At 39.3% G+C, this 27,387-nt stretch overlaps 1 protein-coding gene across 1 annotated transcript in view; it reads right to left on the bottom strand.

Annotated features, from left to right (window-relative positions):
• LOC139716479 (uncharacterized) overlaps window positions 1–27,387 on the bottom strand; it is a 152,301-nt gene that overhangs the window by 70,888 nt on the left and 54,026 nt on the right. Inside the window, exon 3 of the mRNA XM_071628023.1 lies at window positions 6,536–6,759. Coding sequence (XP_071484124.1) covers window positions 6,536–6,759 — 224 coding nt within the window. The remainder of the gene's footprint in view (window positions 1–6,535; window positions 6,760–27,387) is intronic.

Here is a 27,387-nt window from a genome sequence, read left to right as displayed (position 1 = left end):
TGCATTTCGACTTTCAGTTTCTACTTTAATAAGCTACCTGCTTTTTATCACTGGTAGTCCTAAAATGGACAACCATATTCATTTACAACCATGAGAACCTATGGAGGTTACTAAGATCAAACTTTCTCCTTTTTTCTTTTTTGAACCTGCTAATGGCTATGTACCAAAGATAATTTTTCAATGTCTATCATTTCATATATATGAAAGAGTTGGCAAGATCTTGATACAATACGATCTGTGATTCAAAGTCCTTGTTGCTTTTGTTTTTGGCTCAAGTGTCCACTGTCGGTGAAACACTATCTATATGGGAAATTTCACTGTGCATTTTTTTTTAAATACTTTGCATGACGTGAAGGTGTGAAAATATAAACCCATACTTTGTTTGCTTTGCTTGATTTTGTTCCAAGTGATGTTACACTACAGTGTCATTCACACTGACACAATTAGTAGGATCCGTAATCTTGAGATTTGCATCTCAATCCGTATCTTAAAGAGTTTTGCCAGCCATCCAAATGGCAAGAAATTGTGATGTCATTTCTTCAGAATTATCACAATTATTGAGGAACTGTGTATTAATTTGCACGGCTGCAAGTGTTTGAAAGCTGGAGCACATAATCTCAGGATTTTTTATCCTATGATTAAAAACATATAACACAACAATCCACAAACAAGGGCAAGGGTCATCATTTCAGTAGACTTCAGGCATGCACAATATGGTCCACAAAATATCACCATCGGCAATTAGCAAGACATTTTTGTCTGTCTAAAGGCATAGAAAATCTTAGTATTTGAATCGCGATCAAAATCCTGCTATTTTTGTTTGTGTATGTTCGCCTCATATCTAGTATTGTGTCAATTTATAACCAAAGTCATCTTACTGGACCAGCACAGGGGGAAACAAATTAAATTGCGCAAAAATGTGTAGTTTGACATTACATATCTGCTGCAATCGTAAACCGAACCTCATCTAAACTCTTCCAATTACATTCAGTGTCAACACACTTCCATAAGAAAATATGGCATACACTGAAAGCCACAACCAGAAAAAGAAAAACACACTTTGGAAAAATGATCCCTCAGGAATGCATATGGGCTAATTATGGAAATCCTCCTGCCAATCTTTTAACATCCTGTTTGGGAAGGAGAGTAGCAGTGCTTTTACACATACCGAGCGTGCTTAATTTGAATGCTGAATAACAAACACGATTGCAATTACGACTCGATTCATCATTCGTTCACACGACCAAGGAAGGCTTCACGAATTCTGCAGTTTTGAATTTCAGAGTGAGGACGGGAGGTTTGGCTTCTTTTCAGAGCTCCCCATCAATCACTCTTGAGCCTTCTTTCTGCAGGAGTGATTGGAAGGTCACCGTAATTTCTGCCCCCAAAACATGACTGGAGTTCAGTTATGTTCACATGGTATTTCGTTCCTTAATTCTGGCATTTTTTAAATTCTAGCTAAATCAAACAATGGGCATAAACATCTGTAATGAAAATGTTCCAACTGAAATTAACTGGAATTTCTTCACATGCTGAGATTGAGATCATATACTGTATACGCCATATATTCCGCGAGTCTAAATTTTTGCGAATCGCGAAATAGCGATGATTTTGTGGATGGTTAAGTTCGCGATTGTGGAGTCCTGTACTGAACGGAGAAGTGTACACGTGTACGTCACATTCACATCGGGATCAGAGTCAATATTTTCGCGTGTCTTTAATTTCGCGAATAGAACCTGACCCGCGAAATTCGCGAAAATAAAAACCTCGCCAAATATTCGGCGTAGGCCCTATACAGTAATCTTATGCTCATTCCTTGAAACTATTGCCCATGAGGTATAATAGAAAGATTAAATGAGAACTTACCAGTTTATAAGTTTGATCTTTACTTTATGAGGGAGTTGGAGAAAGAATTAACAGTGAGCTGTTTAGCAATTTTAGAGTCAGGATAAGGAGTACTTCCTTTCAGCCATTGCTTCTGGTTGCAACCACAGCATACTGGATATTATGTTTTATGAATTTGGAGTATGGGCTGGGTAGCATTTCCTCATATTCTATGCCCTTCCCCTACACCCCATCCCTCTCGCTACCTGAACCCTTATCCCTCCCCCAATCATTCCTAAAACACTATCCTAATCCATACCCCAGCTCCTACCCAATACCAGACCTATACCCTTACCCTAACCCCAACCCCTATCCCCACCCTCATCCAAACCCCGTCACTATCCAAACTCTACCTTTATCTCACCCCCTACTGATGTCCCAACCCCGATTCCAACCTGAACCCCTACCTTATGCCCCCTCCACTGACCATCAGAGGCTCATCTGATCCTAAAAATGTAGGAATTTAAGTGTGGCAATATGTGACGTTCTATCAAATCTGGGCCAGTAAACTATTTTGGGGGCCCTGTTTTCTAGCAAATCCTATGAAGATTGGAAATTGATTGGGTGAATCAGATGAAAGGCTGGTGGCTGCTCGACATCTGTCAGTTGTTTTCATCGGCAGAATCTGATCCATCTGATTGTGGCCGGAGGGTAATTTGAGACTGATCTGACACTAACCCTACACTGTTGACAAACGACAGACACCAGTCCGACTACTGTGGTAATTGGTAAGTAATCAGAGGGTAAGCGGACACTGACAAGATACTTCAGAATCTGAAATCATGTATTAAAAGCAGGTCAAATGGACTGCCAAAAAAGTACACCTCCTGACTAGCCATGGATCAACTTCCTTGCGATGCTGCAGCCTTGGGCTGTGTTTTCATGCTACAGCAACGAGTTACACAACAAAAAGCAATGGCACATGAGGTTATTCTAGACAGAGACTGATGAAGAGGCAGAGAAGTTTGTCACTAAAGGGGTTTGGCCATGGCTGCATGCAGACAGAAGGCTGTTGTATGGGCACTATACCAAACTTATAAAATGAACTGAAGATGGAAGAGTCATTCTTCAATTTCTCAAGTTAGGCCAAATTCTTTTGATGAATGGCTCCAGATACACCCACCAGGGCTCATCCAGGGTGATACCAATGCCAGAGGAGTCATAGAACCTGGACTCAAGCTGGCCTGCACTGCAAGGCACCTTGCAACTACAAGAGGTGCCTATCACTGTCACGGTTGGTCAAGAAGCCATCTGCAAGTTTATCCCTAAAGTTTCTTGAGCCATGTGGATGAGTAGCATCTGATGACTATTAATCATTGGACACTCAACAGACTCATTGGATGTCAGCTGGACATGTCTAGTAGCCGCACAACACAAATCTAACGCACAGTGGACTGACTGACCTTAACTCGACACTGACTCGACGTGCAACCATAAATGGTGTCTGGTGGCGAACCAAGGTCTGAGCTAATAGTTCCTTCATTGTACAATCTTGCTTCATTGAATCATGCCCGACATGTTGGACATGGATCTGATAGCTGACCAAAACAAATTGGATTCACTGGATTATGATACAATACACATCAGTGGGTGACTGGAAGAAAAACACTATACTTCTATACAGTTACCAATAAGCAAAGAGCTATGTAGAAGGGGGGTATGACCACTACTCAAATCCTACCGATACCACTAAGCAAACCCCTTCAAATATTCTAGCTCCACCTATATTCTAATCCCTACCACTATCCCAACCGCTACCCCATCCTAACCTCTACCCCAACCCCTTCCCTTACCACTAATTCCACCCCAATGCTGAACCTCCACTATCCAAACCCTTACCCAAAGCTCTGCCACTACCTTACACTTTACCTTACTGTACCCCAGCCTCAATCCCTACCCAAACCCTATCCCATCCCACACCCCTTCCCCCCATTCACAGAGCCAACAGATGCATTAGAGGGGCCAAGCCGAGAGAGTGAAGGCAGAAAGGGCGACGCTACTGCTCTCCGAGTTATTTACCTTCAACTTATCGTTTGGCACATCGGGAGTGACAGCCTGATGTGGCTGGCTGCCACGGTGACTTTGTACCACCACTCTTCTTCTAAGCTTCCACGTTTGCTAGGCACTTTTACCGGCATAGCCAGAAATGAAATATGATAATCATGGATTCTTGTTTGTGCGGAACCACACATGGTGTCTCAATGCATTTCCTTTCTCCCATATATACCCCCTCCTCCCCCCCCCCAAAAAAAAGTATTGTACATATATTCTATATATTTTTGAGAGGGAGAAGGAGGGAAGGTAAGTGCAAAGCACTGTAGTTTTCATAATTGCATGTATAGGGACATCATTGGAACTAAATAAACGGAGCCTCTGTTTTTGCAGAAGAACAGTCCATCCTGTTTCTGGACTGTGTGCACAAAGCATGTTGCAGTTTGGAGATGAGGGTCCAATGTAAACAAAATGCCTCTCACATGGATGAGCTGCAGAGGTGAGGGATTTTTCTTTTCTTTCTAAATCTTTGTCAGATCTTTGTTTAGAAAGCATTGCTCACCGCCGAAGGTGGCTGACTGCGGGCAAATCAATTTGTTAAGCCTCATTTGCAATCAATAAACATATTTGCTGAAGACTGAATGAGAAGAAAAAAATAGAAAAATAATCAAATACAGCAAACTTGTGCCTGCCAACTTTGTGTCTAAAGGGGGAAACAAGAAGGATGGATTTTGAATGTATGACCATGCTTGAATAAAGCACCAGGAATAACCATTTGTATTTGAAATGAATGCAAACCTTTTTACCATTGTTGGTACTAAATGTCCTGCCAGGGAAGAATATTTATGTCATCATAGCTTGATATCTCATTGATAATACTAATGATTTTTATGATAGAAGACTGTCTTGTGCATCTTCATTTTCCTGACATCCTCGTATAGCTACAGATAGATCCATTACCTACAGGTGTTAACATGTTCATGTCATATTTCATAATTGTACATGATATCATATTTTGTGTACCAGAGATACCTTTCACAATATATGTATTGAGATATGAATATAAAGTATAAAAATATGACTCACAAACTTTTATATCTCTCTCACTTTTTTCTATCTTTCTATCTTTTTTTTTCTATCTGTCCCTATAGCCCTATCTGATGTATATATGAAGAGATAGGACAAAAAAGAGAGAAAGGCAGAAAGAAAGTGAGAAAGATATAAAAGTTTGTGATTAATTGTTATCTGTGCTGAGGTGACATGACAGGATATTACAAGTTATGTACCTTTCATTGCTAGGTTTGCTCTTTGATTGCTGCTGTTGATAAAGCAGAATCTCTGTTAGCTTCACAAGGGCAGATTGATCCAACCTTATGTCATTTCCCAGTCACTAATCTGGTCATAGAGATGCACATCAAACAAGTGCTCTGCAAGATTCCAATTCAAATTAAAACTTCACCACCAATGACCAACTTTGCTCATGCGATGAACTAATTTCTGCTTTAATTTGTCGACTGCCGTAGCCGGTATGACTAACCCAGATTAAAAACGTCACTCAAAACTGTAACCATGATAACCACAAATAGGATCGGAATATGAAATCACTTGAGAAGCAGTCATTCATATCATTATCATATTATCATCTGGCATAGGCAAAGAAGCACTTGAAGAAATTTGCTCACTCCCCTTTTTAGTCTAATAATGTTCCAATCTTTCAGTTGATCTTACGTGACAATTAAAATCTGTCTTTATCTGACAGTGATAATAGAAAACTTTTTTTAAAAATCACACAATTGTCACATTCTTTCTTTTTTTTTCACTGATAAGTACAGGACACAATCCTTTGTAACTAAGTAGTGACGATGTAACTAAATTCAAAATTTCACTGTGATGGATAACAACAGGAGTAATTTCTAAATTTTTAGTTTAATCAAATTTTAATTCAGGAAGTATATTTTGTATGTTATATTTCCATTGGGTTGAAAGAAAAAAAAATTCATTCATCTACTTGTTTTGTGGTCTCTTGGAAATGACACATTTCAAACATACTATCACATCCACACTACAGAGAAAATGAAATAATTCTTGCACCCACCACTATCAACAATCCAGGTACCATCAATACAACAATGTGGTTAGTTACATAGAGAATTCATACTGACAGATTTTAATTAATATTCAGTTTTAATTACCTCACCCCCCCCCCCCCAAACACACACAAAAAAAGAAGCCAGAAGTGCTTCAATTGCCATTCAACTGAAAAAATTTACATTGCAATGTTAACATCGGCCAAAAATAGCCCTGCTCTTTGTGATTTACTGAACAAATTGTTCCAAAATTACAGAAAGCCATCTGAAGATCGATGTGGAAGTTAATGTTGCCTTGAACTACTGACTTTTCCTATTTGAAACAGAATTAAAATCTTTGTTTGTGTTTCAGAATCTTTGTTTGTGTTTAGGAGCAAGATCATTTTGTTTTCATGATATAAACTAAAATCATGATTATGCCTTCAAGTTTTTATTCTAAATTTTGTATTCTAAAAAGAAAATGGTGAAAAAAAAACAGGTGGTATTCCATAAGCATAGACAAAGGAGTGTCAATTGGTTTTGTGAACATTTAGTTGAAAATGATATTGGGCTAGACAGGATTTCTCCCTTACGTTGATGATGACTGGTTTCTGGGTGGGTTCGCCCTCTCCCCTCCAACCATTGGTAGCCTTCCGGCGCTGGAAGGGCTTCAGGTTGGGCCTCGTGACCACCTTTCGTACTGTCTTGGACTTGGTTGTCACAGACTCTGTTACTGTGCTGTTGCCTCCGTTGGCAGGCGGGATGCTACTGATGAGGCCTCGCCCATTGGGGGTTGCACCGTTAGATGGTAGATTACCTGTGATCAACATAGATAGGAATATATTCATTTACTCATTCATTCATTTAGAAAACTTCAACATCGTGTTTGATGGTTGATTCTACCTACTCAGCTATAATAAGCTGACTCGTGTATATAAATCCCATGAGTTTTATGTTTCTCCATTTAATGGTAATCAAATGGTAAATGGTAATGATAAATTTGAACTGAGCTGAACTGAACAGAACTGAACTGAATCACACATTGATACTGCTTTAGTGTATATGACTGTTATATCCAGACAATGCTTGAGAATATAGGAAAACTTGGAAGAGAGAACAGAATGAATAAAGTTTTATATGCTGCGTGTTGACATGCACATTGTGATTATGAAATAATTCAATGTCTATCAATGGCAAACAATACTGTGATTGTATGCATTAACTCTACATCTACTTTTGATCTTGAATGGGCATACATAATGTATTCACATAAGACGGGGGGGGGGGGGGGGGGGACAGGCACAGGGTATGTCCTGTTCAAAGTGTAAAAAAAGCATGCAGATGCAATACTTTTCTGAGGGAATAACTAAATTTTACAACTGCTCTTGCTGAGTTGAAAAGAAATATACCATGAGAGAACGAACCACAAAGGGAGAGGGTGAAACACGCATTTCCTGCTCTTTTTAAAAAGTAAAACAGGTGTCTTTTTCCCTGGCTCTATATAGGGTCTATGGTGCCCAGGAAAACAATTACTCTGCTCTTTGGTCTTGTCACCTTCAATAAAACACAAATGGCGGAGGATGTGATGGGGAAAGATATCCATGTAGCGGGGCAATTCACCGACGGGGTATTCTAAATGGCCAAGAGATCTTCCTCTGACGGGTATTACCGGTGAGCGGCGTGATTCCAACACGAGGTAGGCAGCGAAGACTGCGCACATGGAAGCTCGAGGTTGGAAAATAATGATTTGTTCAGGAAATTGGATGCGAGTTGTTAGGTCTACAATCTTCCTGTGTCACTTGGCAATTTCTGCCTCTAGCCTAAAGGTCTGAAAACACTTCTTCCCTCATCAATTTGGACAGAGTGCAGGGAAGCAAACATATTCTTTGTGAAGAAGCCCTACAATTTTTTTTTTCTCTCAGACAGCACTCGCTCACTCTGTCTGTCCGTCGGTCTGTCTGTCTACAGACATGTATCTTTCTCCATATTTCCTTATATTTCTCCCTTCTCCTTGCCCCCTCTCTTTCTACCCCTCTCTCTCTCCCTCTCTCTCTTCTCTCTCTCTCTCTCTCTTTTTGAAGTTTTAATCCCAACTCTAATGTCAGAAAGTAACACCATTTCCAGTATATGGGAGTCATGATTTGTTGAAAAAAAAATCAATTCAATTGAGATATACAATCAATTTGTTGCACAGGCAAGCATTTTTTTTCTGACCATATTCTACCAACGAAATGAAGTACAAGCTAGTCTTTCCCCAAAACCTCCATCCAACCTGCATGCAAATCCTGACTCATCATACAAGAGATTGTGGGTGTAAAAGTAAAAATCTTGTCTCTCAAGTACTACCATTGACTTGGTCTTTTGCTGGCTCAATATAGCAATCCATGGGGAATGATACAGGCAAATGGGGAATGATATCTATGGGCATGCCTTTCATCAGACTCAAGTTTGAACTAGCAGGCTATTTTGCGGTTTAGGAAAACAGCCCAATATTACGAATGTGCATCTTCATCAGCTTCCCTGTTTGGGAAATCAGCCCAAAGTCGATGCAGGCATACTTTGCATCATTACTCGGCTTACGCACTCAGCCACAGAACTCTACAAAGAGTTCTGTGCAGCCAGATGGCAGTTTCTGAGTGTGGGCTCAAGCGCGATTCAATCAGAAGTATGGGGTTGAGAAAATTTCAGGCTGATGAAGATGCAACCCAAATAGCACGCTAATTCATGAATTAATGCATATTTCACCAACTACATTGTAGATCAAGTCTTTTGGGGAAAATTTCCCAATCAAATAGCTTGCTATTTTGTACAAATATTATCATTATTATTTTGAAATTTGACTAAACAGTACGCTATTTTACTGTGGTTGATTGCCAAATCCAAGGTACACATCTGTGGTCATTTGCATTAGTACTCGTTTTAATAACACAGGAGTGTCACCTTGACTATGTATAGCAATTACAATAACAATCATGATGGCTATATAGGTTATGATGAGATCTCACTCTAGCTAAACAATTGACAATCAAATGATCTAATATATTTATTTGATTTTGCTCAGTTTTTACCACTTTCTTGCTTGTGTTTTATAGTGTCAATGCTGTATGGACTACCCAATGACTAATTTCATTCATAGAGATTCTATCCATTAAAAAAAAAAAAATTAATAGGGGACATACACATATGTGACAAACCAGTATCAATGCAGACCTGAGGTAAGTAAAAGAATGTGGAATAATGACATTGAGATTTATCAATTGTATCAGAGTAATATTAGGGTAATATGCCTCCATCCCTGGAAATGCCCATTTTTTGATATGATTGTATTGTATTTTGCATACTGTATATTATTTTCATGTGGGTTTAATTTTCGCCAAAATACCTTGAACTGACAGGCATTTAATAGTGCACTTAAGATAGCCTAAATGTCAAAATCGAAAAAACAAATGATCTTGCGACAATGTCCATGACCTCCTCATTCTCGAAAACATCTGTACGCGAAAATAACAGCGTATGCAGTAATGCTCTGTAATGTGCTTTGCAATAATGAAAACACCAACAGCTGAGATAATCAGTACGAATGACCTTACTTTTCTGTTCTGATCAGTTTTTGAAAATATTATCAACTATTTTTTGTGTAGAGTCATTCAGAAAATATCTCATATAATGGGGAGTTTACTACAAAAGTAATGCGACAGTCATACAACTAAGGCGCACCTGGTAAACTAGGGACTGCGAGCGACGGAGAGCGACACTCAGCGACGGGGACATATTGCGAGAACAATGAAGTGCGTCGCAGTATGTTTTCACTCCGTCGCTAAGCGTCGGTCAAAGCAGTACGCGCCATCATTTTGATGATACCGCGACGCTTGCCGACGCTTGCTGACACTTGCCGACACCCTCGAAAGAAGCTGTTGATTTTTTCTATGTTGCGTGACCTCCGCTCACGCAAGTGTTCGTTTTAATAGCGCCGACGTTTCGGGACATGGCGCTTGAGATGTAGCGAGATTTCTGAATGGTCACGGCCAGTGCTCAAATTGAATAGCGAGCGACGTGTCCAGACGCGCCTCTCCAGATTACAAATGATGTTCGTGATAGCCCGACGATGAGCGACGTGTCCCGACGCTTTCCTTTGTCTCAACATTGGTTATGAGTTGATTTGCGTTTCGTTTGGCTACTGTAAAAGTGGTTTCTTTCGCGTACAGAAACTTTCGCGGTTTCCATCGGTGCCGACTTTTTCGCGTGTGTTTAAATTCGCGGTCGGTAATGACGGCGTTGTAACAACCCACGAGTTCAAAACGTAATTATGGGGTGTGATCTCACTGAACGGGGAACACTTTGAAAGTAGCGATCGAAGAGGGTTTATGAAAACACATGTAGGTCTACACTTAAACGCGAATGTATGCCTTAATTAGGCAGCTCCATACATGTAAAATTTTGCATGCATGAGGTGAGATCTTTTTTTATCTGTCAAGTGACTCAAGAACTAAATACAGTGTATTACGAAGTCGTCCTATTTCTCCCGTAGGAAAAAGTCAGAATGTTTGCCTTTACTTTTGGAAATGAACAGCGGCAACAATCGGCTCCGCAAGATGCTAAAATTAATGTCAGGTGTTTCATTTTAATTTTGGAAATGAATAATGGTAATTTCGTATGATACTAAAATAAATGTCGGATGTTTGTTTATACTTTTGGAAATGAATAACGGTAAGATTCAGCTCCATACGGTGCTAAAATTGATGTCAGATATTTGATTTTGCGATCGGAAATGCATAAGGATAACATTTTGCTCCGGAAGATGCTGAAATAAATGTCGAATGTTTGCTTTGACTTTCGGAAATGATTAACAATAATATTCAACTCCGTACGATGATAATAAATAAACGCCGCATGTTTGCTTTTACTTTCGAAAGTAAATAGCAACATTTGGCTCCAGAAGATGCTAAAATGACTATCAAATGATTGCTTTTACGTTCGGAAGCGAATAGCAGTAATATTCTGCTCCATACGATGCTAAAATAATTGTCGGATGTCTGCTTTTTAAATTTCGAAATGAATAACAGTAACATTGATTCATTAAAATTGATGTTTGATGTTTGCTTTGACGTTCGGAAATGAATAACAATTATATTCAACTCCGTATACGATGATAAAATAACTGTCTGATGTTTACTTTTATGTTTGAAAGTAAATAGCAATAACATTCAGCTCCGGAAGATGCTATAAATGCTGGATGTTTAATTTAACGTTCGAAAGTAAATTAGCGATAACATTCAGCTCTGGAAGATGCTAAAGTAAATGTTGAATGATCCCTTTGACGTTTGGAAATGAATACCAATAATATTCAACGCCGTGTGATGGTGAAATAAATGCCGGATGTTTGCTTTAATGTTCGAAAACAAATATCAATAACATTCAGCTCCGGAAGATGCTAAAATAAATGTCGAATGATCCCTTTGACGTTCGGAAATGAATAACAATAATATTCAATTCCGTACTATGATCAAATGAATGTCGGATGTTTGCTTATACTTTCGAAAGTAAATAGCAATGACATTCGGCTCCGGAAGATGCTGAAATAAATGTCAGATGATTGCTTTTACGTTCGGAAGTGCATAGAAGTAACATTCTGCTCCATACGATGCTAAAATAAATGTTGGATATTTGCTTTTACATCTCGAAATGAATAACAGTAACATTCAGCTGCGTTTGATGGGAAAGTAAATGTCTGATATCTGCCTTGACGTTAAAAATGAACAACAGTAGGCCCTACTTTTCGGCTCCGTACGATGCTAAAATAATATTGTCAGATGATTCATTTCACTTTCGGAAGTGGACAGCAGCATATAACATTCGGCTCCGTATGATAAATAAATGTCGGATGTTTGCTTTTAAATTTGGTAATGAATATCAGTAATATTCTGCTCCGTACGATGCTAAAACAGTAAGAGATTGTTGCTTTTACATTAATTTTGGAAATGACTAACTGTATCAATCGGCTCAGTTAGATGCTGAAATAGATAGCGGATGTTTGCTTTCACGTTCGGAAATGAATAAGGATAACATTCAGCTCCCTAAGATGCTAAAATGAATGTCGGTAGTTTGCTTTTACATTTGAAAATGATTAACGGTAACATTCGGCTCCGTAAGGTGCTAAAATACTAGTAAATGTTGCGTGATTGCTCTTACAATCGGAAATGAATAACGATAACTTTCGGCTCTTTATTGTGCTAAAACGTTAATGTCGGATGTTTTTAAAATGTCTGCAAATGCTCCCACTTTCTCATTTCAAACGTAAGATTTGACCACCTAAATAGGCATCAACTTTTAAGTAACTAACAGTGTGTGGGATTATTCCGAAGGTGCCTTAGTCTGAACACTCTTAATCCGGCACGAAATTTTATTTATTTATTTATTATGTATTTATTTATTTATCTATCTATTTGTTTATTTACTCATTTATCTTTTGAGTTTAACAACGATTTAATATCGACCCCCGTTTCGTTTTCGAGTCGACGATTCTTCAAAAAACGATTTCCCCCCCCCCCCCCTTGTTCGTCAATTTGGGATTTACGAGCCTTCGGAATGACTGTAACTACGTTTATTTTTTTTTTTCAGTCGATTAGGGGATGGGGGGGGGGGTGATTCAGAAAATAAATATAGAAGGGAGTGAAAATCTTGAGGCAAGAAATACAAGTAAGTGAAATTCTCAGTTTGATATCGTTCATTTTTTTTTGCGTGATGTGTGTATTCTGGAAAGGGGGAAGGGTAATACAGAAAAGAAATATATAGACGGCATCAGGGAAAATTTTGAGGCAAGAAATCAGTTTCTCAGTTTGACATTGTTAATTTCTTTGCGTGGTGGTTATTATTCCAAAAAGAGTCAGGTATGATGATACCGGATAGGTGTATATACTTATATTCCGATGGTTCGTTCTTCCGTATCCGAAAAACGCAAATTCCATGTTTGTTACTATAGTAATCTGAAAGTGTAGTAGGGTTTGTTAATCCGAACATTTTGTGACATTCCGAAGGTTCGTTAATCTGAAAATGGGAAATACGGTTCGTTAATCTGAAAACGAATAATGTGGTCAAAAATTTGTTTTGTTTTCGGATTAACAGCATTTAGAAAACCAAACCTTCCTTCGTTTTTGAATTGACGAATCTTCAAAACAGCAACACAGTTTTGTTGTTGCTTTTATTTTTTTTTTCGAATAACGAGACTTCGGAAATTGCAAACTTTCAAAGTAACGAACAGTTACGATTTTTTGTTAATCATTAAAGCGAGTAGTGGAGGATAATTCAGAAAAGAAATATAGACGGGAGGAATAATCTTTGATTGATGATGATGTTGGTCATGTTTCTGAATGTTTATAGAAAAAGGCTGAGTGATCTGAGTGATGGTGATGATAAGTTATACTAATGCGAGTGTAAGACAGCTTGCAGAACATACTTCTTTCCCTTCCGGCCCATGAATGGTGCAAAAAAAAAAAAATACATACACCTCACAACAAAAAGAACCACGTGCTAGCAACCTTCGTAAAGTTAAATCTAGAAGTTCATTACCAGCAAAGGGGAAAAACACAACAGTAACTGAAGCAAAGAGATTGTGTAGGCACTCTCTGGCATTTACGAGAAACTTGACACCCCACCCTTCTCCCCTCCTTGTGGAAAATTTCCACAAAACCAGGTGCCAGACCCAAGGTGCCAGACGAAAGAATGCGCGCACTGGAATAAACCGCGTGTAAATAGCCTGGAAATATCGATGAAGAACTAGCTCATGAGTTGTCATCGCAAAGATCATGATTCTAATTATAGCCTTTCTTTTGACCGTTAGTAGAAATATCGAACAGTTTATTATTGTGTACTTAATTGAGTATTTTAAATGTTTACTGAACTACAAATTGTACAGGAAGGGATTGGTTACTCACAGAAATATACGAAAGGCCTCGTTTGCCCACACAAATTCACTACGAGTATGTGATGCAGCCACTACCGGGTTAGACAGCAAAATCCTGACAATTTCACGCTCAAAACTACGTATTACTTTGGAAAATTTGAAGGAACTTCACCTACGAACTGTGAAGTTATTTGGCTATCAACATTCGTTCGTTTTTGTTTTTTGTTTTGTTTTTGTTTTTTCCTCGTTTAAAAGACATAATTTCTTCGTATGGAACGTAAGCTGTTTAGCGAACATCGTTATGGCAGACTTTGTGATATCAGTCAGGGGGAAAGAAACTGGAATAGTTAAGATGTATAGAATCCAATAAATAACATGAAAAAGCCTGTAAATAACACATGACTATGTTTTATAGTAAACAATAACTGAATATACCCAAAACATTTTGCATTGAAAGAAAGATATTATTCAGAGGGGTGAAGGTTCAGATGCGAGTTTTTTCACTTTGTCTCCCTCTACAAATTAAATTTGTTAAGATCGCAACTGCTGATCTGTAAATCAACAAACATGTACATCTGAACTTACTCGTTGCCCTATTGTGATGTGGAGCGAGTTTTACCTTGCATTTTAAAAGGCGAGTTTTCTTTCTGTTAAATCATCCTCAGTAACTGATCTCTGCAATATTAATGTACGAGTAGGCCCTTTAGCTTCTTACTTAGTCTAAACACGATTTCAGTCGATTTTGCTATTAACAGTTCAAGTTTTTGCGTTTGTAAACGGCATTCACTGGTGCTTGCTTGTTTGCTTGCTTGGTACATTTCTGTCATGCGGCTGGCAGTTCGTGACTTATATTTTCCACCTCTCTTTTACGGTCAGCAACGATTTGATAAACAAATTCATAGGGTTCATCAACAAGATGGTGCACATAACGTGATACAATGCGTATTCAGCACATTGGCGTGGTGGCGTAGAAAATTAATGAACAAGCACTAATCTGTCTTTTTTTTACGCATCGCACTGTGTCTTGCAAGGAAGGTGTCTCAGTGACCCCCTACACCACAGACTTTCAAGTACAGTGTACAGAGTAACTTTGATCAGAGACAATTACGGCTTGCCGATTTCAAAACAGAATGTCCACGCCACGCCTCGTGCGAACAAAAGACGGATTAGGAGGCAACTCATTCACTAACTACCCAGCCCTTGTCGCTGCATAGAATTGCACTGCGTCTGGTCAGGCTTACTAGCAATTCCCTCAGAAGAAGGTGACGGGCACTCTCCACAGAACTCTAAAGAAGTTCTGTGGCACTCTCTCGTTTCGGGACAATTATTTTGTGATTGAAAAAAAAGAAGATTTTTGGGAATGAACTGGATGATAACACATTTGCTCCTGCGATAATTGTTCTTGCATGTATTTTGTGCATGTGAAAAAGCGTTCGAACTTTGTTTCCAGTGTCCCGTGGAAACTCGATTAGGCATAGGAGATCCTGATGTAACAAAATAATACCCGATATAACAAACTAATTTCTCCGGTCCCAACGAATTCATTTTCTGTTTTGTATTGTTTATTGTGTACTGATAAAGATTACAAAGAACAAAATATGTCTGTCTCAAGATCTCGTCATAGCGAGTTGCCACGTGTTGACTTTGTATAATTTTCGCGTGGTGTTCGCTGCTGCAAACTTCGGCGAGGGCCTTTACTCATTGTTTTATTTCCTCTGTTTCTCATACCTCGTTTGGTACGATTTCTTTTGTTTAATGTCACTTTATTCGTTCCCTTTGTTTCGAAGTACCGGTATGTAAAAATTCTTTCAGGTGTCTCTCTGGTTACAGCTCGTTATTCCGAAGGTTCGTTATTCCGAAGGCTCTTTATTCCTAAGATTTGTTATTCCGAAGGTTCATTGTTCCGAATTTCAGATTCGGATTAACCAATCTTCGGAGTAACGAACCTTCGGAATAACGCCACAAACTTTCGGATTAACGAACCTTTTTCATTTTCGGATTAACGAACCTCTAGGTATAGGGAATTTGCGTGTCTGCGTCTGATTAACGACCCTTCGGAATAACGAACCTTCGGAATAGCGAACCTTCGGAATAACGAACAGCACCCGTCTCGGTTACTGCACATGTATTTTCGTAACGGCGATTTCTCCAATTTGCTGTAGTACTGCATATTTCGAAGGAAGTTCGATCCCAGCCTCTTCGGTGTGCTGTGTGATATTTTGTAGTGTTTGTGTTGTTGTCTGAGAGGTTGTTGGTACTTTGTGATTAGTTTGCTTAAGTGTTATCTCGAGTGATGATGGTGGTCGTGTTCCTAATTTTGATACGAAAAGGGCCAAATGATCTGAGTGATGGTAATGATATTACTGATGCTGGTGTAAAAGACAGCTTGTTGAGCTACGTGTCCTCCGTCTGATTTCATTTCTCCCTCTTTCACTCTTCTTCTCTTCCCATGAATGATGGGAAAAATACATACACCTCACCTTCGTTAAGTTAAAACTAAATGTTCATTACCAGCAAAGGAAAAAAAAATAAGGGGAAAAACACGAACGGATTGTATGCGGTCGAACCTTATTTAATTTTCGAATGAACGAACCTTCGAAATAACGAAACTTCGAAATAACGCCACAAAATGTTCCGATTAACAGACCCTTTTTCATTTTCGGATTAACGAACCTCTAGGCATAGGGAATTTGTGTTTCGGCATGTTACGACACCGAGATAACAGTCCATGTGAGCACCTCTCCAAGTTTACAGCCAAGGGACTTTGAAAGCTGTCGTGCGTGTCTGTGGGTGTTAAGGTAAGTTAGTAATCGACGCTGAAAATTATCGAAGAGTCCGTCGACGTTCAATCGACGAGGGAATTGCAAACCCAACGGCTGCTTATAAGGTACCACCAAGATAGGAAAGAATGAATTTTATGAAAACCAAAACAAACGAATGAACACGAGTGTGAGCGCTGGTACCAAGGTATGTTGTGATACACATCGATAATAACATTTTATTGGTGATGCAGTTATGTTCCCTATCTATATACATTACTTTTTTGTCTTAATACTAGATGAATGATGATACTGTTGATTCGTGAATGGACAGAGAAAAATAAATCGTGATGAATGAACAGTCACTGATGCCAACATGTGAATGTCCAGACCCCCTTCTTTGATGAACATTTTAAACCTTTTCGTATTTAATCAGTGTGTATATAAAGACGAAATTTAGACGAAAAGTTTAATGACATAGGTTTAATACAGAATTTAAAACTGCTGTCATGAATGTGACAGCTTTGTAGAGCAGATCTATATCAGCAAGATGATGTTCTCTCTTTGAAAACAATGGTTTTACCAAGAATTACAAACAACGCACCAACGCGCGCTGGAAGATTAAATACTACGTTAGTATGCTTCATGATGATGACTACAATCGGCCTCGTATCTATACTTGCCACTAAATACAACTGTACTTAGTGGGTGCTGTTCGTTATTCATTATAAAGTAAAGAATGGCATTATAAAGTACAAGTGTATAAAGAAATTCGGCATTTTATATCCTTAACTTTTCCACAGCTGCGTGCAGTCACCAGCTGTCCGAAATACTTCCACAATCCCCTTTTCCGTTTCTCTGTCCAGCGTGCAGGCACTCTCTTTATTTCTTTCTTTCCCTTCTTCCCTTAAATGTGTGTGTGTGTGTGTGTGTGTGTGTTTTTTTTTTTTTTGCTAAGGGTATTCCTTTCAATCGTATCCCCCTCAGTTTAGTCATGCCATGTTGTTGTGTCTCTGTTCTTTGTTTCATTTTGTCTTATTTCTGTATTATGTACATGTACTTGTACTTACAACAAGTATTTTTGAAGATATTTTAGAGTGGTCCACAATCTACAAGCAATGCTTTTTAGTGGACCCCTCAGTTCTCATTTTTTTATCCTTCAAACATAACTTTGTAATTCCAGTATGTGTGCATATCTTTGCAAGTTTGTTGATTACCATTGATTGTTATACTTTGTAATGTATATAATTATGCTTATGATTGAATTTGAGATTTACTTTGTGTTATGTTTTGTGGAATGAAAGAAAAAAATGAAAATGAGAATGAAATGAATCAAATCAAATCAATTCAAAATTCAGAAGGTTCGCTATTCTGAAGGTTCGTTATTCCGAAGGTTCGTTGATCCGAAATACGCAAATTCCCTATATCTAGACGTTCGTTAATCCGAACATTTGTGGCGTTATTCCGGAGATTCGTTAATCCGAAAATGAAATTCGGGAATAACGAACCTTCGGAATAACGAGCTATAACCTACTTAGTAGCACGTAAGGGACTATCACAATTTGCTGAAGGTCTCAAAGAACGCATTTAAGAGAAGAAAACGAATCACGTTTTACTTCCAAATCCGTAGTATTTAGAGTAACTTTACGCTTCATTAAGACATTGTAAGATAATGATTAATCTTCTCTTCTTTGTTTGCCAGTACAGTTTAGCGCTTTCTATTCATTAAAAAACAGCAGTCGCCATTCAGAGAGGGACTCCTCGGGACGCATGATGACGCACATTTAAGCAGAAAGCAAAATAAAATGTGATGTGTGTATGCTGTGGCGACGGACATCCAGTCGCTGGTAATCCAGAATGCGTCCGGCATGCAGGCATACTCTACTTCATTCCCGGTCCACGCATTCTGCCTGCACTGAGAATGCCCTATTGTTACTCCCCTCAGCCTTGTGAATAGAGGCATTCCGTCGTATTCCGAGAATGGGGATTATAAAATCCTCTATTCAAGGCGTCCGGAATGCGTCCGAGAATGCAGACGCGTTATACTGAAACCATTCATTCACGAAGAATGATAGCGGCCTCGTGCACCTCTACTATTGTCTTTGACCTTCAAAAGAACTACACGCCGCCCTGTTGCGTTGTGAGAAAGAAAAGTCGCGCCATTATACACGTTGTGTTTCAGTGTGAAAAAAAAATGAGTCAAAGTGTCTCTGGAAACTGATTTCTAACACAGAGATTTTGTTTTTATTCGATTTTCTGTATTGGTATGTTGGTTATTTTGTTTTTTTACGATATAATACTCGTCGCCTAAAATTGCGTTTCGTACCGCAGTTCGATACATTCGTATTTTTTCTTGCCAGATTGAGACGCCAACCCTGTTGCTAGGAGGTACCTACCAGGTATACCGTCAGGTCTCGATACTAGCGGTGGCCCGGGGCCATCAAAAAACGCACGTCGGGCACCAGAATTTCATATACAAACTGTATGAAGATTTTGGTGGACCGATCGGGCCACCAAGAAAAGTCGGATGTTTGCCTTTATACTTTTGGAAATGAACAGCGCTAACAATCGACTCCATAAGATGCTAAAATAAATGTCGGATATTTTGTTTTTATTTTCGAGAAATGAATAACGGTAATATTCGACTTTATGATACTAAAATTAATATCGGGTGTTTGCTTATACTTCTGGAAATGACTACAGTAAGATTTAGCTTCCTAAGGTGCTAAAATTTATGTCAGATATCTGATTTTGCGTTCGGAAATGAATAAAGATAACATTCGGCTCTGGTAGATGCTGAAATAAATGTCGCATGTTTGCTTTTACGTTCGAAAGTAAATAGCAATAACAGTCAGCTCCGGAAGATGCTAAAATAAATGTCGAATGATCCCTTTGACGTTCGGAAATGAATAACAATAAAATTCAACTCCGTACGACGATGAAATAAATATCTGATGTTTGCTTTTATGTTCGAATCTGTAGCAATAACATTTACCGCCGAAAGATGCTAAAATAGATGTCGGATATTTGTTTTTAATTTTGGGATATAAATAACGGTAATATTTGACTTTGTATGATACTAAAATAAATGTCGGATGTTTTCTTATACTTTTTGGAAATGAATAACAGTAAGATTCAGCTCCGTACGGTGCTAAAATTAATGTCGAGTATTTGGTTTTGCGTTGGGAAATGAATAAGGGTATCATTCGGCTGTGGAAGATGCTGAAATAAATATCGCACGTTTGCTTTGACGTTGGGAAATGAATAATAATGATATTCCACTCCGGACGATGGTAAAATAAATGCCGGATGTTTGCTTTTATGTTCGAAAGTAAATAGCAATAACATTCGGCCCCGGAAGATGCTAAAATAAATGTGGAATATTTCCTTTAACTTTCGGAAATTAATAACGATGATATTCAACTCCGTACGACGATAAAATAAATGTCACATGTTTGCTTTTACGTTCGAAAGTAAATAGCAATAACATGCAGCTCCGGAACATGCTAGAATACATGTCGAATAATTTTCCTATCTGTAATTTGCCCGTTTGCTTCATGGTTGTGAGGGTAGCTCGTTAGCCACGCTGGTCTGTAATTTCATAACAGCCCTGTCGCTTTAAAAACGCTTTGTAATACATTATAGGTCCTGCAGTATAAGATCAGTAACTTGTAATCATTCGTAGTGACGTAGAATGCGTTTGTATTGTAGCAACAGCACTGATTTTCATATTATTATTCATATCAGTTCAATTCTGTTTGATCCAAATCCGGTTAATTTCACATGATCGGCATTTGAGGACAATTTATGGAACTGTGCAAAAGTATAGGAGACAACATGCTCAGCAGACGATTCCTCCTTTTGATTCCCCTCTCCCTGTCTCATTCCCTCTCAGCTCACTTTGATCTTTCCTCTCCCCAGCCCACCCGACAAAGAAGAAGTTCGGTACAATACAAAAACAAAAACTAAACTAAACTAAAACTAAAACAAACAAACAAAGGAACATGTGCTAGCTGAATAAATGGGAATGATACCTATGCCCCAGCCATGCCAAGCTTGTGGAAATTTCCATGAAAGCAGAGTGGATCAATCAATAAGTTAGTGTTGCCTGCCAGCAAAGGAATGCGCGTATGCATTCCTTCACACCCCACCCTTGTTGTAAACCACGTGTAGATATCAATTAGACAGTCTGGCCTGGGAGTGGGAGTGAGCCAGGGACATGTCTCTAGCACTAGTCTTGAGTAAAAGCCCCTTTTGAGTTCCTGTAAACGTCATATGATACTGTTTTGTCTTTCTTTTCGCCTAAAAAAAAAGCATATAGCGAACAGACCTCACCTCCCTGATATCATAAATGTTCACGTAGCCATGCAAAAGGATTGATTTATTCCTTCTCGGCGAAAACTGAATTAAATGTCCTTTGATAGAAAATTCGAAATCTAGCATGCCTGTATAAAGACTACCTTGGTACCTTCGCAATACCAGGCCAGCTAGAGATCCAGCCACATGTTCGATCGTTGAGAGCTAGCGAAGGAAGCAAAACGGTGAGCTAGTAGCGGCTGTACGTATACAAAATGCACCTCATTGGTGAAAGCGTGGGGCTGATGGAATGCATGCTAGAAGACAAAGGTTGTGAACCCTGGTAAATTAATCCTGTTGGTAGTGTTACCGTTAGGTTTTAACAGACAATAGAGAGATTAGACAAAGTCACCCTTATTGTTGATGCATTCTCAGTTTCATTCCGGAATGCCCGGCTTATTTCTAGGCCCTGTTAAGCTGAGCATTCCCAGGCGACGGCCGGAATGGGTATAGAATGCGCGCATTCTCGAGTGCATGCCACTGAGATAAAAGGTACTAAGTATTCCGAACGCATTCTGGAATAGATACCAACGAGTGGATGTCCGTCGTGCCTAAAAAGTTGTTAGGACTGACAGGGCTCGCTGGCCCTGTGAGAGATTTGACTTGCAACTGCAAATAAGTAATACAGTTTTGCCTGAAACTGTGCGTTGAATTAGAAACAAACGCAAATTGGCATTGGATTCGTCAAGGTTGCGTTCGATATTTTCCCTACGAAATCGAGCGTCCGCTTAGCAATGAACTTGCTTGTCGCTCTCGGGCGGGAACTTGCATGTGTTGATGCTTTACCTCTCACAACTACTGAAATTTCCCAAGCTCAGTGCTTAGATTATGTGCACTATACCACACGCTATATTATAACACAATACTTTATGCGTATCGGGGATTTTCGGAACGATATCGGGAGTTGTAGCGAACGAGTAGCGCGAAACAGTAAATTCGCGATTTTTGTAAGCATCGGGCAGCAATTCTACCTTCATACTTAATGCCGAATTTGGTTCGAAACTGCACTGCTGAGGAGCTGAATCATGTCAGACTTCATTTCTGTAACCTAGAAAATCAGTAAGTGTAATTTTCAGGTCAAAACAGTGCGTAGCCCCAAACCCTGTTCTATTGCTGATGGCTTCTCCGCTTCGTCTGCTAGTAATATGTAGCACTTTCTATTCCATTTGATTAGCGAAGGTTGCGTTCGATATTTGCCTATACGGAATCACGCTTCCTTTTAGCAATGAACTTCCTTGCGTTTAAATGAAAATTTACGTACGGTGCGGGGACTTGCATTTGATGTTTTAGCTCTCACAAGTCACAGCTGTGCTTCATAAAATTTCATCTCAAGCCCAGGGCGCAGATTGTGTGCCCAAGTATACTCGGACGCTGCACTACGTACACGCACGCGTATCGGAGATTCGTATGAGTAGCGAGCGAGTAGCGCGAATTAAACGGTAAACTCGCGATTTTTTAAAGCATCAAGCAATAGTATATTTATGGCATTTCCTCCTCAATACTAATTGCCGAATTTGGTTCGCAGTTGCATTGCTGAGGAGTTGAATCATGTCACAATTCATTTCTGTAACCTAAAATACATTAATTATTTTGCACATGTATCAGTAAGTGTAATTTTCATGTCAAAACAGTGCGTGGCCCCAAATCCTGGATTGCCGATGGCTTCTCCGCTTAGCACTAGTAGTAGCACTTTAGTTTTCTATTCATTACGAAACAATAGTCGCCATTCAACGAGGGACGCCTCGAGACGCATCGGGACGCATCGGGAGGGTAGAGGGAAGGAGCTTATTTCGCGGACGCAGCGAGACGGCCACCAGGTAAGCTCCTTTTCGTACATGCAACGGTCCACTTGTGAGGGCTCGTCTTTTACAAGTATACTTGGGAGTTAGCCGACGCTTTGCGACGCTCGGCGGCGCCCGCCGACACGCAGTCTAAACTAGTGACTGTACGCCGTCGCTAACCGTCGCTGGGTGTCCTTTGACGTCGGAAATTGAAAGAAATTTGCAGAAGCGTCGCACCGCGTCGCTCGCCGTCCCTACTTTACCAGGTGCGCCTAAAACCGCTGCCTACTGCTGCTTTCAGGTCTTTTCTTGTGAAGAATGTGCTTGTTTGACATCATCACTGCTTCATAGTGAGGTTACAGTGTATCCAGTAGGTGCCTGATTGTCACATAGACCCGAAACAGAAATAATTCCCACTGTTGAGCATTTACATATGATGTAAGAAAACGGAAATAGACCAGAATTTTTAAGAACGCACTTTGGGGTTGGTTTCTCAGTTGCATAGCAGATCTGAGCAAAAGTCCATAATGTGTGAAAAATCAAGGTTTTTCGCTGTTGAGTACCTTGAGAATGACCATCACATGAAAGTCTTCCACAGGTCAGCTACACTGATCAACTCTGGCATTTATCGATACTGCATCATCAAAGAAAGACGCAAATCATCAAGCACAAAAGAAATGTAAAGTTCAGTCTTGAATACAGTTTGAAGTAAAAAAGATGATAAAAAAGGAAAGATTGAAAGAAGGTGAAAAAAGGAGAGAGAAGTGGGAAACATCCTCACAATGGTATAGCAATTAGTGTTCATTTCAGGCATTTATGCTCATCTGTATAGAACCACAATGTTGCTCAATATTATTATCTTGTCTCTTGTGCGAACACCTTGATACGCAATAGCCATAATCATAAATCACTGGCAGGGCTAGTCATCATGTAAATAGTTTTTGTGAAGGGTGGGGGGGGAGGGGGAGGGGAGGATGATGAGAAAATATTTCCCTTGCCACAATTCAGTTTGTGCTCATTTTTCAACTCTTATCATAGGTTCCTGGATCAGCCAATATCTTCCACTTTCTGCCTACAATCCATTACTTAACTGTATCCTTCATCCTCCTTCTTGGTAAGTAAATGCCACGACACCACATCGCCATTCTCTTCTCCCCTCAACTGGAATAATCCCTCTTGAAAAATTGATCCTGACCTCACCCTTTAAATAATAAGACTCCAATCATTCAACCCGGCATTTCCCTCGCCATGTGGAGTATGCATTCATACATCACATACCCTGACTAACTACTTACATCCACTAGCACAAATACACACCTACACACATACACACATACTCACGCACGCCTGGGTATCACTGCCCAGCCCGGCTTTTACCCCGTGCCTATTTGCACTTGAATTGAATCCCCCTAGAGACGACGTTTTGTGCTGATTTAACACTTGGGGAGCGTGTTGACCCCCGACATTTGTCAGCGCCTCCTGCACTGCCGCAAATTTCTTCACAATACTCTCTGTACACAGTGCGGCAGGTAGGCCAGAGTGGTTCAGGCTGCAGGGACCCTGATAGAGCAAATGTTCGGGTCTGTCTGGCAGAGTGGTTAGATATCAACGGATACTCAGGATGGAGGTGTTTTTACAGTGGGACACAGGTATCCTAATTATGAAGAGTGCATTGTTTCTCACCACGTTGCGCTGAGCAAATGTCGTAACTGAGTCTACACAGCATTTATGGCTTTATGACAACAATCTATTCGATGGCAAGCATTTATATACCAAAGGGTACTCCAGGTGTTAAACAAACAATGGTTGATTGATGGCCTACTTGACATAAAAAGCTGAAATTGTGAGACAGACACACACAAACAAAAGAGGATATCTCTGATCAGAAAATCTCTCAGAACACAAAATGATTGACAATGAAATCTTAAAGGACAAATTCACCTTAATATATGTGCGTGGATTGAGTAAATGCAGTCTAGATATTATTAGAGCGAGAAAGTTCGAGGAAAACTGGACAATCTGTCTAAAAATTATGAATTTTTGAAGTTTCAGTGTCGCAATCACTGGATAAGAAGAATATGTTACAGTTCGTGACGTTAAGTATGCACAAAACAATATAAAGAAAATATAGGCCTAAAGAGAATTCTACAAAATTTCTTTTTTTTTTTAAAGAATGCATTCCCTCAACTTGTTACTGACGTATGTTGAGATAATATCATTCCTCCTGTTTTCTGAAATAGGCAAGTCAAGTGCTCTTTTATCATGCAAGAAAAGTGAAAATGAAAATGGAACTCCGGAGTAGCAATGTGCCTGAGTCCAACAGGAAATCAATGTTGACACAATATGGATGAGGGGAATTAGGTAATCTCTATTCAATTGCAATTAGTTTGACGACATATGCGGCAATCAATAAAAAAAGTATAGAAAGGGTTAAAGGGATGGTATACTTAACTATTGGTTGAGGTGAGGATTCAACCTTTTTGCAAGATACTTAGAAACCACTTTATGAAATGTTAAAGAGCATAAAATTCTAGAGGAATTCAAAGTTCATTTGATGAAAATCAGTTTTGAAATGGCTGAGATATCCAAAAACAGAGAAAAACAAAGCGATTCTAATAAAAGGTGGGTTCCACCTTTTATTAGGATTGCTTTGTTTCAGATATCTCGGCCGATTCAAAACCAATTTTCATCAAATAACCTTTGAATTTCTCTTAGAATTATGTGCTCTTTCATATTTCTAAAGAGGTTTCTCATTATCTATAAAAAAAAAAAAAAAAAAAAAATCCCCCAAAAACATTGGAAACCTGTTAGCCCCATCTCAACTGAAACTGTACCATCTCTATAAAGTAGATCCTGATAATAATTAAATTACAGCATCTCAGGCAGTTATAAAGATTACATCTTCATAGACTTCTGATTTAAGCAGACACTGTCATGGTATAAAACCATGTATAACATGCACTTTTTAATCTCCTTATGATTCTGATGACCAACACTATCAAAACTCAAGAAACTTGACAGCAATTGACCCGTTCCATACAAGTCTGAAGGTCTGTGTTTTATCTCTGGGGATTTTAGAATTCAGTATGGAATGGGATAAAACATAAAAATTTTAAACAAAACAATCTAGAATTAGAAGCTGGAATCAGAGCATATACCCAGTACAACACATTCCATCCAGTTAACATCAGTGCATTCTGTGCTTTGCTAATATCCCTCCTTTATTTGGCAGAGGAGGGGAGAAAAAAATGAGAAAAGTGAACACTTGCACTGCATATCAGGAAATCAGTGACATCATTGGGTTATGGGGTAAGCATGGAGTGATATCAACTTGTTTTGCTACATTGAAGAGTGACTTCAAGCATTCTGCTCAGAGCTCAGACTCAGAGCGCAAATGAAATGTGGTAGGCGCAAGTAGGCAGGAAATGGGAATTGATACATGAGCTACATCTCCGGAGTGCTGTGGATGTTTCACCACGAATTAGGCCTATATTTTGCAAGCAATTGTGAAGTGGTCTTTATTGCTGTAAGAAATACCTGATCATCAAACTGCTGCAGATAGTTTTGATAACACGAGAAGCCTTGTGCAAATGATATAAACAGCACACGTTTAGGAAAGCAATATTAAACTCCTTTGATACAATCAAACAAAAAAAGTATGATTATGGGGTATGCATACCGTACCATTCGACCTGCCTTTACTCTAATCTGCACCATATTGGCCGCTGTTGACTGCATGCTGCACAGAAGCCGAACACTTACATTTAGTAGGCAGCTAAGAATAGCCTGTGATTAGCAGGTACTGCTTGTCTGTCTGGGAATAGCTCACACAGGTGTGTGCTGCTCCCTTCTCCCTACTCCTAGCCCTGCAGCAGTGTTAAACTAGATACATATATGTCAGGGTGCTATATTGTGGGGCTTCACGCAAGGTGCCTCAGAAACCAAGAAGGCCTTTTGGTGCAATATGCCTGTGGACATGCGGGGGAAAAATTTGGTCATAGCCTTTGAATGGACATGAGCCTTTCATATTTTGTTTGCCAACATAAAGACAGTGAGTTAGTTCGAATGTGTGCCACAAGCAACTTTGTGTGCATGCGTGTGTAAATTCATGTGGGGCTTTTTGGTACATTAGAATCACAGCTGTGCAATCACGTTTCCAAAATCAGTTTTGTTATAGCAAATATTGTGGTCTAGAAGTGTTTGCAATAGGAGTTTTACATGATTCTGGATGAGTGTTTGATTCTGGATGAGTGTTTGTCATGTGGATCATTGAGCTTTATCATCGGGTTGATCATTATCTTCTCCTATCCAAGTTTGCTCCCCTTACCCATATGTGGTGCTTGCATGTAAGGCAAAATTTAGCATGAATTTGTTATGAGAGCCGTCTTTCTGACTGACAGGCCATAGTGAAGTTAAAAACACATTTTGTAGTGCAAGCAATGTCTTTGGCATTATGTAATCAGCAGAGATTACTCTTGGTGTAGTAACAACAGCTTTACAGCTCTGATTTATGAATGTAACCATGAAACACATTTTAAACACACAATGACATCCATATATGTCTCTTTGCCACGACAAAGCATCTGTGAGAAGTATTCCGATCTCTCCAACCCCTTTTCACAAGATGTGAATGCTAGGGTGTGATCTTG

This window comes from Diadema antillarum, unplaced genomic scaffold, assembly GCF_040938485.1.
Source record: "Diadema antillarum isolate AM-2024a unplaced genomic scaffold, OU_Dant_1.0 scf00000065, whole genome shotgun sequence".
NCBI lineage: Eukaryota > Metazoa > Echinodermata > Echinoidea > Diadematoida > Diadematidae > Diadema > Diadema antillarum.
Note: the sequence above shows the minus strand (reverse complement) of the source record. Positions and strands in the feature narration are given on the sequence as shown.